This window comes from Poecilia reticulata, chromosome 20 (genome assembly GCF_904066995.2).
Source record: "Poecilia reticulata chromosome 20, P_reticulata-male-v2, whole genome shotgun sequence".
NCBI classification, from domain to species: domain Eukaryota; kingdom Metazoa; phylum Chordata; class Actinopteri; order Cyprinodontiformes; family Poeciliidae; genus Poecilia; species Poecilia reticulata.
Genome location: NC_088849.1, coordinates 25,700,242 through 25,715,105, shown reverse-complemented (window position 1 = coordinate 25,715,105; position 14,864 = coordinate 25,700,242). Strand labels below are relative to the sequence as shown.

Here is a 14,864-nt window from a genome sequence, read left to right as displayed (position 1 = left end):
CAATAATGAATTATTATGTATATGTATTTATCTATTGTCACCCAATCTAGCTGAAACAAAAGGCTTAAAAAATATTTAGGAACACATTTATCCATCCATTAATTATCATACACGCACGCATGACCCTGGGCAGATCACCAGTCCATCCTAGATTAAGAAAACAGATACCAAATACTTCAAGAACGCTGTAGTTCAATTAATAGATTGTGATGTAGTGAAACGTACTCTTATAATAAATAAATTTAAATATAAAATATAACTAGTGCCAAAACCTATTATGCTTGGTTGCAGGTGAGCTCAACTATTGTCATTGTTTACCATAAAGCCTCATTGGAAACCTTTCCTGTAAGGACTCCAGCTTAACCAGTAATCTGATAAAAGACACTGGACTGGTGTCCCACTATTCAATTTAGAAATTCTATATCAACTCTACCAGTTGTATTTGATTCACAAACTGCGCTCAAATATTCAATTGTTGCAAAACCCAGAGAGACTTTTGTAAAACTTTAAATGTAGCTTCAAACTGGAAACACTCAGAGAAAGTAGGTTTTAGAAAGTTTATTTGACAAGAGAATGATCCACTGTGGATTAATCATTGTTTCTGTATGAAAAGCTTCTTTGAAGTCACCAGATAAATAAATCAGGCTTATGTGTACATTCTAACGCTCTTCAATTCAGCCAATCAGCTCATCATGCGCCTCCGTCTCAGCCTATCGGCGCCGGTCTCCTCATCTTCTTGAATTACCCTTCATAAAGTCCGGCTTGATGTGAAGAACTGCTCCTCACCCGAGTTTCCATCACCTCCACCCGGTCTCCACCGTCGCTCAGCATACCTTTAATCTTTGTATTATGGTATGTTTCTAACTGAACATGTTTCTGTATTTGGTTGCTTTATTTAAATAAAAACTGTTGATTCTGATTGCTAAAACATAAACGACTGAGGTTTGCAAAGACAATTTTTATTTCTTCCAGTCATTGTTAAAGTATATGAAACGTTACACATGAAATACTGAAAGGTATTATCTTTGCTTGTATTTCAAAATTTTAAAACAAGGTTATCCAATTGTTAAACAATGCTGTTACAATATATTTACAACTACTTTATTGGTTCTACTTTCTCTTTAATATATTAGAGCCACAATGTTACTTTTCCTGGAAACAACAGTTCTACCAAAAAACTAAACAATATAAATCAACTGAACTACAACAAAAGGAACACTAAAAAATTTACATAATATTTAAAGAACACATTGTGAAAAACTAAAGGATGACAGAACAAATCCAAATGTCAGCAGAACAGATTTACAAAGATGTCACCAAAAAAGAACAATGTGTGACAACTGAAATGTGTGAAAGACTGTGGAAAACAACTATTATTCTCCTTGCATTCAGTACTGACATCCAGGGCAGTGTCCAGGTCTGCCATCACAGTAGTAACGAGGGTAATCTCCTCGTCTTCCATTTCCAGTGAAGCCCACACAGTCTTTATATTGCCGGTTACAGGAAGAACACGTAACAACTGCAAAAGGAATCCGGTTTTCTGCCTTGAATGACTTTGAAAATTTACCCCAGTTGATCTCACCTGTAAATGAATGATAAATTTCATGTAGTTTAAATCTAATTTAACATGTTTTATGTGGAAAAAAGTCAAAGGTTCTTACCATCCAGCCAAGCAAAGTGAGTCCTCTTCCTGAACACTGGGTCAGACACAATGGCTTTAAAGCGCTTGCAGGTTAAGGCCAAGGTGAGGTAAGCTGCATCTCCCTGTGCTAGTATCACCTCTTGGAGAACAGCTTCCAGTACATCCAAAGGCATCTGAAAATTACAGAAAAACAGGTGCATTGCAAGACTATCACCAGAATAATGGCTATGACGCATATGATTATGAATGTATCTTTACCTGCAAAATTGGTGGCATCATTTGTACCTGCATGGTGAGAAGCATAAAACAGTAATTAACACTTTGTATCTCTCAGTGTCTTACCCTTTCCATCTCTACTGTCGTAAAAAAATGATGTGCAAAAAATATATTTTCCTGTTTAAAAAAAATCATTTCTGGTTTAAATACAAATCAAAAATAATAGTTATGTGTACATTTTAAAAATTAACCTCAATTTGTGCCTCAGTTGCTTTTGCATAGGTGTGGTCATCAGCACACAGAGTCTGTAAAAAATATAGATATTTTGAAAGTGAAAGATGAGCCCAAGTCCAAACAACATCAAAACAGTTTCAACCTTTTTAACTGTCCTATCCTGATTTTGTTTCATATTTTAACAATCAAGCATTGCATAAAACTGCATTGTGAACGGACATAATAGAAATTACATGATTCAAAACTACACACTGATGAATTTGAACTAAACCATACCTCATATTTTGCCCCCTCATGAACTTTTTTCCGCTTTCTCTCCTTTTGTAGTTCTTCTTTGGACCTTTTAAAAGGACAAATTGAAGATTTTCTTTAAAAAACTGACTTATGTGTATGATGATGTGGTATATTGCACCATTATTCTTACTTCACAGGGAAGTTTCTCAGGAGAGTGAGAGTCCACCATCTTCGTATTGTCATCATGTCATTCTGTGGACATGACAGGTTCGCATTTAATGACATCTCCAACAGAAAGCATGCAGTCTTATCTGTTTCCTTACCTCCGTGAAATCAAATGGTGCTTCCATCACAAAGTAGAGAGCATACTGTGGAGAAAAATGTGATTATGTCTATACAAACAATACAACAAAATGGTGGGAGGAAGTGGATGTTACCATCACTACAAACATTCCACAGTTGTTGGACAGTCCTTGTTTAGGCAATCCCTGTGGTGTTTGAGAGAACATTCAAGAAAAGAGGGAAAATTTAAATTACTTTAACAATCAAATTAATGTATAAGACAACAGCCTTACCCACACTATTGACTGTAAACATTGAACGGAGGAATGATTGGAAATAAGCAGTCTGGTAGCTCTAAAGAACTATAATTGTCCAACAATAACATCTCACTTATATTAATATTTTTAATTTCCATTTTTAAAATAACTATCAGTGCACATACCTTCATTTTAATTCATGTCTGCAGAAATAAATGGGTAATATTACACTGCACATTATGATCAGTAAAACCGTACTTAATAGTAGATATATCACCTAATACTGTTACTCTTACTAGTGTTTTTTGCAGTTATTTACTACTATAAATATATGAAGTAGAGGGAACTACACCCACCTATGATGGCAGCTTTTAGTTTATAAAAAGTGTTAGACTTTCCAGAAATGTTGGCGTGCAAAAACATATTTCAAAAAGGATTAACCTTTTTCTAGTCTTTTTTATGAAAAAAAAAACCAACTACAAAACTGTTAAGAAGGTAAATAAATAAATGATAGTGTAAGTGTAGCTTTACATACCGTTATGTTGAACCGTAGCAGTTCTTGTTATGTGATTCTGTACCTTGAACGACTCATCGGCTTTGTATGAGCAAAGAGGACAGAAATATCCGGAATAATCTTCTCTCCGTTACGAATGTTACAAATAGAAACGTGGATCTGTTAAATAAAATAAAAAACAAAGTTTGAGCATAAAATACACTTATCAATTATACATTTTATTTACTTTTCTATTTTTATCTAATGGTGCCCTGCAGGGAAATAATTAGCTATGCTACATGCTAAATTTAACCTTACCTTCTATGAATTACGCATTTCAATAGTCTACAGCTGTTTATTATATGCTCAACGTCATCTAGAAAAGCGTATTGATTTACTATGTGATAAAAATTTTAAAGAAGGTAAAAATACCTTTTGCTGACTTTGCGCCTTTTCCATTTTGGATCGTGTGCCGAACACATGAACCCTCTCAAAATTCTTTCAATCGGCATCTCAAACCCGCTTCTTTAAGGTATTTATACTAGAAATTAGGAAAATAGCGCCCCCTTCACTTCCGGAGTGCAATGGTCCCATTTCCATATAAGGTATGAGGCTGACAGTGGTCCGTCCCCGCCCCTTTCTGCATGCTGCAGCGAGGACCTTCTCGCTGAAGGAGCGGCTGCTCAGCAACAACATGGCGACTGTGGAGGAGCTGAAGGTAGGGAGGGTTGCCATGGAGATACGACATTTTAACTGTGACAAGTTTTATTAACATCAGAGAACATGAAAAAAAATCGTAACAATAGTCCCAATTCAAGTATCCAGTTTTTCACAACAGCCTAGGCTCAATGGGGTATATGCCACGAGAGGTGGTGACGTATTTCCGTTTGAATTTATGCCACATAGATTGGTTCCGGGTCCTGCTTGCTCCTATTGTTTTTAGCCAAAGCTGTAAGATCTGTACCATGAAAAAGATGCAAACCTTAAAATATCTGTGAGCTACTGGTACAACAACCGAGTTTTGTGGTGTGCTGTTGTGTCCAGTAATTAGCCAGTACCATCCAGTGCTTAGTTTTTTTCATTTTCCTGCTGATATCAAGATACTACAGCTAACACTGCTGCCTGCTATTTCAGAGCTTGAGGATATTGAAGAACCAGCGTCAGAAATGGAAAGACGGAGGTTAAAAGGGAGCTGTACGTTCTTCGTTCAGTGGAATAATTTGTTGGAGGAAAATAATGCCGGAGGAAATCCACTGCAACGGGAACAGACTGAGAACAGAGGCAGCGATTCGGCACAAGGTAAGTCAATATGTGTGTTGATGTGTCTTTGTGTTATACGGAGCATGAAATTATTTTTAGGCAACTCCTAAGTTTTTGTTTATATGACAATTATATAAACATTTAACATGCAGTCGGAGCGACGAACCCCTCCAATACAGAGAAGGTAATTTAAGAACAGCCGAGAGCAGCAGCGCTTCAGCCCGATCCGAACCACACAAGTAGTTAGTCAGATTAAGGTCCAATACCTTCGCTTTACAGCCTTTAAGTGGCACCGACCCACATAAAAAACCTACAGAACAAATGGTACAAATCACATATTTCCCGAATCCCGAAAATATGACATCTACCTTAGCTGTTTCATAATTATAATCCACGTTAGACTGAATTTTTCCACTTGGCTGCTATAATCTGTTCTTGTGTTACACAACGTAATTTCTCTTTTTTTCCCTCCGCTGCTTAGAAAATGAGGATATGAAGTTACATCCTCCCGCTGCTTTTTGTTTTTAAAATGGTAAATTTAGGTTTGCCTCAACTTTTATAAACTAATGCCTCTTATACGCATCATTTTTTGTATTATTGTTGGTGCAGGTATTAGACGGACACTGTGCTTTGCCTGCTAGTAGTTTAAATTCATTTCAGCTGTACACTTTCAAAAGAGTATTCAGATTTTAACATGCATTTTCTAAGTAAATATTTTAGTTCACTCTTACTCAGTAACTTCAGTGTTGTTACACCTCTGAAACTTTTTTTTGCAGTTTCTTTGCGATACCAGAACTATTTCACTTAAACATTTAATTCCTGAGATATTGTCAATTTATTTTCAAGCAAATCTCTCAAAAAGAGCTGAGGATTTATTAGTTTTGATTACGTTGTGCAGATAAATATGGACGCTTATTAGGTTTTTGTTGTTTAATTTTTCAGGTTTGCATCCTAACACCTCATGATGTGTTTCTGAGCCATGATCGCTGTGCTCTTTCCATTGGATCCAAGCACCTGGACCTGCTGACGGCGTCCATCAGTCCACGGTCTGCCGGATCATCACAACGTGGACTAACTTTTTTTTTTTACAGTACTTGGTTAAACTATGATCTTGAAACCGGACCACCAGATTTGCAAAGATCTACCTGCAGACTTTGTTGGCTACCCTGACACTGCAGTCATCCTGGACGGGGCTGAGCCGGACTTCCTCTCCTCCAGAGTGACGAGTTTTCATCACCAGTAAAGACAAAACAAGTCTGATGTCTGATTAGCTGCTAGGAAGTATATCATATATTCACTGTTCATTTTGCTATCCTGTTTGTACCTACAATAAAATTTAATCCCATTTGTAATACTCAACATTTCACAAATCTTTTTTCCCCTTTTCTCGGTGTTTACGTTATATCAAGTATTTGCATGTAGATCAGGAATTCAAGTGAGATATTAAAATGCAACACTTTTAGGTAATACCAGCAAAGAAATGTGAATGTTAAATAATATGTAGTTAGTCATATAATTTAATATACTGAATAAGGCTGGATGATATGACTTTGTTTGCCAGGGGACGAGGACATTTGGTTTTCTTTATTTAATTTGACCATTTCTTTAAATGTTTCTTCTATTTGGCAGTTTCATTCTAATGTTTGATTAATTTAAAGATTTGGTATTATATTGATTAGTATTTGTTTAAGTTTTTGTATGTTTAATTACCCCTTGTGTGTCAGCAGTGGTCTGATCAGCCACTATTTAAGTTCCTCTCATATCTTGTTTGTTAGGTCAGTTTTTTGCTTGAGTTCTTTGTTTTACTACCTGAGTTGGAGTTTATAATGTTGACCTTAGTTTTTGGGCCCAGTTCTTCATTGTTTAATTAATTTTGAACTTTTTTGTAATAAATTAAGATTATTTTTGGATTCCATTCAGCGTCTCTCTGACTGGTTTATGTAAGAACCCTCACATAATGTTATATTCTAACATCATGATGCTACAATAATATCAATGGAGCCGAGTTACAATTTCATCTTCATCCATCCAAAGAGAAAAACATCAGATACAAAATGACAGACAGGAGGAAATAAACAGGATGGAAACCATTCAGGTCAAAGGTCATCATGATCCAGTCAGAGTCTCTTTAGACTCAAACTGCTGCAGCTTCTGAGGATCAGCAGGAAACAGAGACGATTCTCTGCTTTACAGAGATCAGCACCACCTGCAGAGAGAAGAAAGAATCAGAGATCAGATCAGTGAGTTTCCAGCTTCTCTCCAGCAGCAGCAGTCAGTGACGCAGCACATCCAGTAGAAAGAGCAGCAGGGCCTTCAGTCGTGTTCAGAGCAGCTTCCTCTCAGCTCTCATCTTAACGTGTTGCAGTGAACACACTGAGCTCCAAGCTCACACACCTACACACACTTTCAGCATCCAGTCTGCTTCCTCTGCAGGTTCCACTCAAGTCCACAGTGGAAACAAACTGCTGAGAGCCTGAAGGTTCACTGCTGCTCCAACACTGGAGGGATGGATTTGCTGCTGCTGCTGCATTTCAACACAAACTGCTGCTGATGAACAAACATCTGCTGCTGGACATCAGCTGACTGAGCAGCATGGAGGCTGTCTGTCCCTGAACACATCTGGATGAGACTGAGGACAGGAGGACACATGTCCACATGTGAGGACTGGACTGGAGCAGGAAGAGCAGCTGCTGACTAAATGAATGATGGTTTGTGAAACCAGAGTTTCCAGTGGTTTCCAGGCTGCAGTCAGACTGATCTCAGAGCTGTGACCAACATCAACCTGATCACTTGTTTCCTGTTGAACTGAGAGAACAAGCAGATCTGAGATCAGATCTGCTGCTGCCACAGTTTGATGAATGAGGACCACTGTCTCTGGACATGCTGGACGGCTGGACGCTGGAGTCCAGCTGGACGTCCTGGAGACATGGACACAGCAACAACACTCATCTTCACACCAACACAAACACAGGAACACAGCAAGCTGCTGCTGCTCTGATTGGCTGATTGCTGTCTCTGTGTCCAATCAGGAAGCCTGAACCATTCTCCTCCCACTGAGAAGCTGCAGCTTTACTGGGAACACTGGAGCTTTGATGGGAACTGGTTTAGTTCAACATGCTGACAGCAGCTGGACTCACTGATAACATTTACTTACAGAACATCCTTTACAAAATGTTTCAGCTGCTGAATGTCTGAATCTGTCAGATTGTTGTTGCTCAGGTCCAGTTCAGTCAGATGTTGGTTGGACTTCAGAGCTGAGGCCAGAGAAGAACAGCTGATCTCTGACAACCTGCAGTCCTTCAATCTGAATAAAGAATAAAAGATGTGAGCTGAAGCAACAGGATGCAGATTAAAACTGAAATATGAACAAATTAATGATAAAAATGTAGAAAATTAATTTCACTGAATGTAAAAGAAACATGATGAACTGATGTTTAATATCTGATCCAGTAAAACTGGTTTATAGAGTCCAAACCAGCAGAACCAGAACATGTTATTATGACGTGTTGTTAGAATATTTCAGTCGGGCCTTCAGTGGTTCTGGTCGGGAATTAAAGCTCTAATATTTCAGTTCAGATTCATTTTAAATGTCAAACTGATTCCTGATGTTTCTACATCTGTTCATCTTTACAGGTTAATAAAGTTTGTGGTTTTATCAATGATGGTTTATTGATCATTTATGATCAGAAGGTCAGAGATGTGGATGAACATCATTATTTAGTGAATTCAGCCTCAGTCTGTCTTGGACATAAAGACATTTTATCAGATTTTATATCTGATTGTTTGTAGATATTAAGACATTTAATGATCCTAATATCAGAGTTTTATCAGCCTTTAGTCTCCAATCTGACCTTTGACCTTCTCTCTGCAGGTGTGGTTGGTGTCTGTGAAATGAAGGCTGTGATTGGTTGGATGTGATGGTGGGAGGAGGAACTGCTGGTGCTTTTATAAAACACAGAAACTTTAACTGGACCAAACCATAGAAGAAGAAAGCAGACTTTACCATGAAGATCCTCAGAGTGGATCAGTAGAATATCAGCATCTGTCTGCAGTTTAGTGGCAACACAACTTTCACATCACAAACATCAGATCCACAATAAAACATGGTTTCTTACTCTAATCGTTGTATTCTGCATTCAGGATCCTGTAGTAAACCACAGAGCTCCTTCACTCCAGAATCTTTCAGGTTGTTTCCACTCAGGTCCAGTTGAGTCAGATGTTGGTTGGACTTCAGAGCTGAGGCCAGAGAAGAACAGCTGATCTCTGACAAACTGCAGCTCATCAATCTGAATAAAGAATAAAAGATGTGAGCTGAAGCAACAGGATGCAGGTTAAAACTGAAATATGAACAAATTAATGATAAAAATGTAGAAAATTAATTTCACTGAATGTAAAAGAAACATGATGAACTGATGTTTAATATCTGATCCAGTAAAACTGGTTTATAGAGTCCAAACCAGCAGAACCAGAACATGTTATTATGACGTGTTGTTAGAATATTTCAGTCGGGCCTTCAGTGGTTCTGGTCGGGAATTAAAATGGACTTTAAGAACCAAAGTGAGACATTAGAGCTGTTAATGAAGCTGCAGTGATTTAATGAAGCAGCTCATTTCCACAGTGACAGTAACCTGCTATTGAGAGGAACTGAGTGATTCATCATCTGGAGGATCAACAGCTGCAATAATTACACTTCACTCATTCATAAACACATGAGTGGAAACTGAACTGACTGATTTATCTGGAAGATCAATAGTCCAGATTGATTATAAATTCCTGCTTCAAACCAAATGTTGACTTTTGTCTGTTTGAATTAAATCAATTTATTGTTATTTTGCTCTATTTCCATTTACTTCATTCTGACTGTATGATTATCTTATTATTTTAATCAGGGCTGTTGTATTGATGTTTATCTCCTATTGATGGTTTATTGGTTGATTATTGGATCATGTGATGCTGCTTCATGTCTTCTTTGGTCCTGTTTAAAGTTGTCTAGAAATAAAGCTGCTCTGCTATCAGCTGTCCCTCCGTCGTCCATCCAGCTCCTTCTGTCAACGTCACAACTTCCTGCTACATCTGTCACAAACTCACAGGATTCCTGCTGCTTCACCTCAAACACTGGAGATTAGAAACAACCAAGGAAAGGAGGGAATACTTTGTTCACCTCACATTTATTCACAGCTTGGAAAATATTTACATATTATTTCAGATAATTGACTTAAATTGATGCTGCTGTATTAAAATGTAACTGTTTCTGTTGGACTGAGCTCTAATATTTCAGTTCAGATTCATTTTAAATGTCAAACTGATTCCTGATGTTTCTACATCTGTTCATCTTTACAGGCTAATAAAGTTTGTGGTTTTATCAATGATGGTTTATTGATCATTTATGATCAGAAGGTCAGAGATGTGGATGAACATCATTATTTAGTGAATTCAGCCTCAGTCTGTCTTGGACATAAAGACATTTTATCAGATTTTATATCTGATTGTTTGTAGATATTAAGACATTTAATGATCCTAATAGAGTTTTATCAGCCTTTAGTCTCCAATCTGACCTTTGACCTTCTCTCTGCAGGTGTGGTTGGTGTCTGTGAAATGAACGCTGTGATTGGTTGGATGTGATGGTGGGAGGAGGAACTGCTGGTGCTTTTATAAAACACAGAAACTTTAACTGGACCAAACCATAGAAGAAGAAAGCAGACTTTACCATGAAGATCCTCAGAGTGGATCAGTAGAATATCAGCATCTGTCTGCAGTTTAGTGGCAACACAACTTTCACATCACAAACATCAGATCCAGAATAAAACATGGTTTCTTACTCTAATCGTTGTATTCTGCATTCAGGATCCTGTAGTAAACCACAGAGCTCCTTCACTCCAGAATCTTTCAGGTCGTTTCCACTCAGGTCCAGTTTAGTCAGATGTTGGTTGGACTTCAGAGCTGAGGCCAGAGAAGAACAGCTGATCTCTGACAAACTGCAGCTCATCAATCTGAATAAAGAATAAAAGATGTGAGCTGAAGCAACAGGATGCAGGTTAAAACTGAAATATGAACAAATTAATAATAAAAATGTAGAAAATTAATTTCACTGAATGTAAAAGAAACATGATGAACTGATGTTTAATATCTGATCCAGTAAAATTGGTTTATAGAGTCCAAACCAGCAGAACCAGAACATGTTATTATGATGTGTTAGAATATTTCAGTCGGGCCTCCAGTGGTTCTGGTCGGGAATTAAAATGGACTTTAAATTGTAAAGTAGTTTTATATCAGAGTCAAATTGAAGGTTGGTTTATTTCAGGTATCTGGTAGAAACCTATGACTCTGTTGATCCACAAGGTGGCGCTGCTCTGCTGGTGATCATGTTCTCAGTTAGACCTGTCGTGATAAACGATAAATCCATTAATCGCACAATAAATAAAACCTATCGACCTCATTTTAATTATCGGCTTTATGGTCTCTTCCTGCCTCTTTTCTTTCTGTTGATGACACTGAATGAAAAAGGCTCAGCTCAGGTGCTCTCCACTAACCCTCCCTTCCTATTTCCTTAGTGTAATGTCCATCACACACTACACGAGTTGTCGGCCTATTTTTAAAACCTGAGAGACACATTAGCTGACAGAAATCCCAGGTTCAATCGGGTTTGTCGTGCCGTGTGGTGTCCAGCCACATGGGCACAAAATAATTTTAATATCAGGCATTAATCAATCCTTTACTAGAATCTACCTGTGATGGGCTGCACAGTGGCACAGTTGGTAGAGCTGTTGCCTTGCAGCAAGAAGGTTCTGGGTTCGATTCCCGGCCCCAGTCTTTCTGCATGGAGTTTGCATGTTCTCCCTGTGCATGCGTGGGTTTTCTCCAGGTACTCTGGTTTCCTCCCACAGTCCAAAAACATGACTGTAAGGTTGATTGGCATTTCCAAATTGCCCCTAGGTATGAGTGTGTGTGTGCATCGTTGTTTGTCCTGTGTGTCTCTGTGTTGCCCTGCGACCTGTCCAGGGTGACCCCACCTCTCGCCCTGAACGTGAGCTGGAGAGGAACCAGCAACCCTCCCAACCCCACTGAGGGACATGGGTGTAAGAAAATGGATGGATACCTGTGATGCATGTGGCTAGAGTCATCGTAAAGTCCTGACTGAATGAAAATCATTATAACCTATTTATGTCACGTTAAGAAAAACAGCTGAAAAGTTACCGGGTTCATCAACTGCGGTAGCAATTTGGCTCCAACTCCTCCCCTTGTCATTTCTATATTCTTTGCACCAAATGTTGAATAACTATTAATGTTGTTTCCACATATCATCTCCAATGTCCGCTGGACTTCGGGTCGTGCCGTTTCAGCTATTGGGATTCCCCTCCGTAATTTCCCCTCAGAAAGCGCGGAGGAGAATCCGCACTTTCTGATTGGCTACCTGTCACATTCAACAGGCTGCGTTTACTCTCCCAGTCGGGGAAAACCCCTGATTTAGATCGGAGCAGCCACGGCGATCTACCGTAACACACCACACACTGCAGGATGATCGGTTACAAAATCACTAGCGACAATCTCAGATCGGCCAACGATCTAAGATTGTCATAAGGGGAAAATAGGGGCAAAAAACCGTGTAGTGTGAACTATTGCGTTAGGTAGTCGGATGTGCCCATCTTCTCTATTTCAATCTAGTGATTACTGAAGGACAATATAGTATACAGACTTCATAATCTGCACTCTTGGTTGAATGCAGTATTTATTTCCACTTTGGCTTTATGTTGTTTAGTTTTTATTCAAGTACGTTTTTTGTTAATGGAGACTGAGAGTCCATTAACACTGGAACTTATTTAGTTGATCAGTTCCAGTGTTATGTTTTCTTTTGAAAATAAAGTATCCATGGCAGGAAATCACATGCATTATTAGTCATTTCCATTAAATCAGTGTCAAAAGGTCTTGAAACAATATTATCGTTTATCGCAATAATTCTTTAGACAATCATCCAGCAAAATTTGTTGTCGTGACAGGCCTATTCTGTCACAATAACAGAATAGTTATCGTGACAGTTCGTAAACTATGTCCCCATAGTTTACTGAACTATGGGGAACTTGGAGAACTTATTCTGGTTCGGTCCAGACCAGGGATCTTCAGCTCCAGGCCTCGATGGCCGGCGTCCTGCAACCTTCAACCCCTGAGTCCGATTATGAGGTCAAAGTTCAGCAGGACTCTGGAGAACCTGACTGTGTCCTGAGGGACAATTCATCACTTCATTCAGGTGTTGAAGCAGAAACATCTAAAGGCTGCAGGACACCGAACCTGGAGGCCTGGATTTGAAGAGTCCTGGTCTAGAAGCTGCTATGCTGCCTTCTGTCTACCTGCATGTTGCCATGACAACAGCTCAGCCAATCACCAACAAGCAGACGTTGTCCATCTACCTGGTGACATCCCAACAGAGGATGGACAGCAGAGACAGAGGACAACTGGAGACGAGGACCAGATGTTTGCTGCAGTGAGACACAGGCCTCCTTTACCACTGATCACATCTGATCATTATTGATTATCAGAAACACGATGGATAAACTCTGAATCAGCTCTAAAGTTTCTGATCAGTGACCTGATGAAGCGTCTCTGAGGCTCCAACCGACTGACAGACTGAAGAGACGGTTCTTCTCTGACCCGGTCCAACAGCTTCAGGACAAAGCTGAGCTGGAGGAACCGGCTGCTGCTGCCAGTTTTTATTCATGTTATAGTTTCTGGTTATAAAACATAACTGGTCTGGTTCTGGTTCTGGTTTTACTCTGGAGGAACTTTTCATTATTAATGTGAAGAAGAAAAGAGAAATAAATCAACCTGATCATCTGAATCATTTCAGAACAAACTGAAACATCTCCATCATTAATTATCATCATTTCACTTATTTAACTTATTTTTGTTCATCAGCCCAAAACATTTTAAAGTGAAAAATAAAGATCAATATTCTCAAAGTCTGAAAAAGGAAATAATTCATTTACAAAGTAAAACATTTTATAAATTATATTCTGACATTTTCAGAGCAGATTGTTTTTAATGAAAACAGAATAAATGTGAAGATAAATAAATATTAAAGTATCAATGAAATATTTTATAGGATAAATAGAGAAAACAAACCTCAGACTCTTCACTTTACTGACTGAACTCTGCAGGATCTCACACACATGATTCAGTCCAGAGTCTGTAATGTTTCCCTGTATGTAGATCTGACTTATTTCCAGTTCAGTCAGATGTTGGTTGGACTTCAGAGCTGAAGCCACAACTTCACATTCAGCCTCTCTGAGCCAACAGCCACCAAGTCTGTGATTAGAGAAGAAATAAAGTCAGTTCTAATTAAACCAGATAATCTATATAAACACATATGATAACATTGATATCATCTGATGAACATCTGGTCTTCACATCAATTTACTGAGTTTGATCATTTCATAACCAACATCCTGGTTCTGGTTCTGGTCAAAGGTCCATTTAATAGAGAAGCTGAGCAACAGGTTCCAATAGTTCAGGCTTCATGTTCTCAGAACAACTGAAGGTTTTAGTGGCGGCCATCTTGGCTGCCTGTTAGCAAACCTCCCCGTTTCTTCATGCTGAGCTCTGACTGCTGCAGCAACAATCTGGATCAGAAGCTCTTCATCACATGACTTTAAACAGGATTTTCATTGGAAGATGAAGGAACAGATGAAACCATCCATCCATTTTCTTGAACCCTTGTCCCTCAGTGGGGCCGGGAGGGTTGCTGGTGCCCATCTCCAGCTAACGTTCCGGGCGAAAGGCGGGGTCACCCTGGACAGGTCGCCAGTCTGTCGCAGGGAAACACAGAGACACACAGAGACACACAACCATGCACACACACACACACTCACACCCACACCTAGGGGCAATTTAGACAGAACCAATTAACCTTACAGTCATGTTTTTGGACTGTGGGAGGAAACCGGAGTACCCGGAGAAAACCCACCATGCACAGGGAGAACATGGAGACTCCATGCAGAAAGACCCCAGGCCGGGAATCAAACCCAGAACCTTCTTGCTGCAAGGCAACAGCTCTACCAACTGCGCCACTGTGCAGCCCTGCCATTCATAATTTATTTAATAAATTATTTAGTAATATCAATACATATTTATATAACTATGCAAACACAAATAATGATTAATACTGAATAATATATTAATAGACTAATAGACTGTCTTTTATTATGTCTTTTATACAAGATAATGCGTGTACTTGCTTTTTTATTGTGGAGGATTT

General features: G+C 38.9%; 3 protein-coding genes across 7 annotated transcripts in view; all 3 read right to left on the bottom strand.

Annotated features, from left to right (window-relative positions):
- Nucleotides 1-14,864, bottom strand: part of LOC103457031 (NACHT, LRR and PYD domains-containing protein 12-like) — an 84,569-nt gene that overhangs the window by 20,618 nt on the left and 49,087 nt on the right. For 2 of the 3 annotated variants that reach the window (XM_081601844.1, XM_081601843.1), the window contains exons 5-7: nt 13,733-13,915; nt 10,438-10,608; nt 8,734-8,904 (exon numbers count right to left, since the gene is read on the bottom strand). In XM_081601844.1, the coding sequence (XP_081457970.1) occupies nt 8,734-8,904; nt 10,438-10,608; nt 13,733-13,915 (525 nt within the window). Of the gene's footprint in view, nt 1-6,830; nt 7,923-8,733; nt 8,905-10,437; nt 10,609-13,732; nt 13,916-14,864 lie in introns of those variants that run through there. The other variant, XM_081601845.1, reaches the window with a different exon arrangement.
- On the bottom strand, nt 939-4,030 carry LOC145549432 (uncharacterized). Of its 3 annotated transcripts, none has more exons than XM_081601891.1 (9): nt 3,401-4,030; nt 2,764-2,814; nt 2,650-2,694; nt 2,517-2,578; nt 2,369-2,432; nt 2,110-2,163; nt 1,901-1,927; nt 1,662-1,815; nt 939-1,582 (listed from the first exon to the last, which is right to left on the bottom strand). In XM_081601891.1, exons 2-9 carry the CDS (start codon nt 2,776-2,778, stop codon nt 1,389-1,391), a joined length of 615 nt encoding a protein of 204 aa, XP_081458017.1. In that variant the 5' UTR covers nt 2,779-2,814; nt 3,401-4,030; the 3' UTR covers nt 939-1,388. The 3 variants fall into 3 exon arrangements, with proteins under 3 accessions (XP_081458017.1, XP_081458016.1, XP_081458015.1); XM_081601890.1 differs by having other exon boundaries at nt 2,764-3,538; nt 3,791-4,030; XM_081601889.1 differs by having other exon boundaries at nt 2,764-4,030.
- LOC103457032 (NACHT, LRR and PYD domains-containing protein 12-like) overlaps nt 6,598-14,864 on the bottom strand; it is a 57,367-nt gene continuing 49,100 nt past the window's right edge. Inside the window, exon 10 of the mRNA XM_081601848.1 lies at nt 6,598-6,824. Within this exon, the coding sequence (XP_081457974.1) occupies nt 6,815-6,824 (10 nt within the window). The 3' untranslated portion in view covers nt 6,598-6,814. The remainder of the gene's footprint in view (nt 6,825-14,864) is intronic.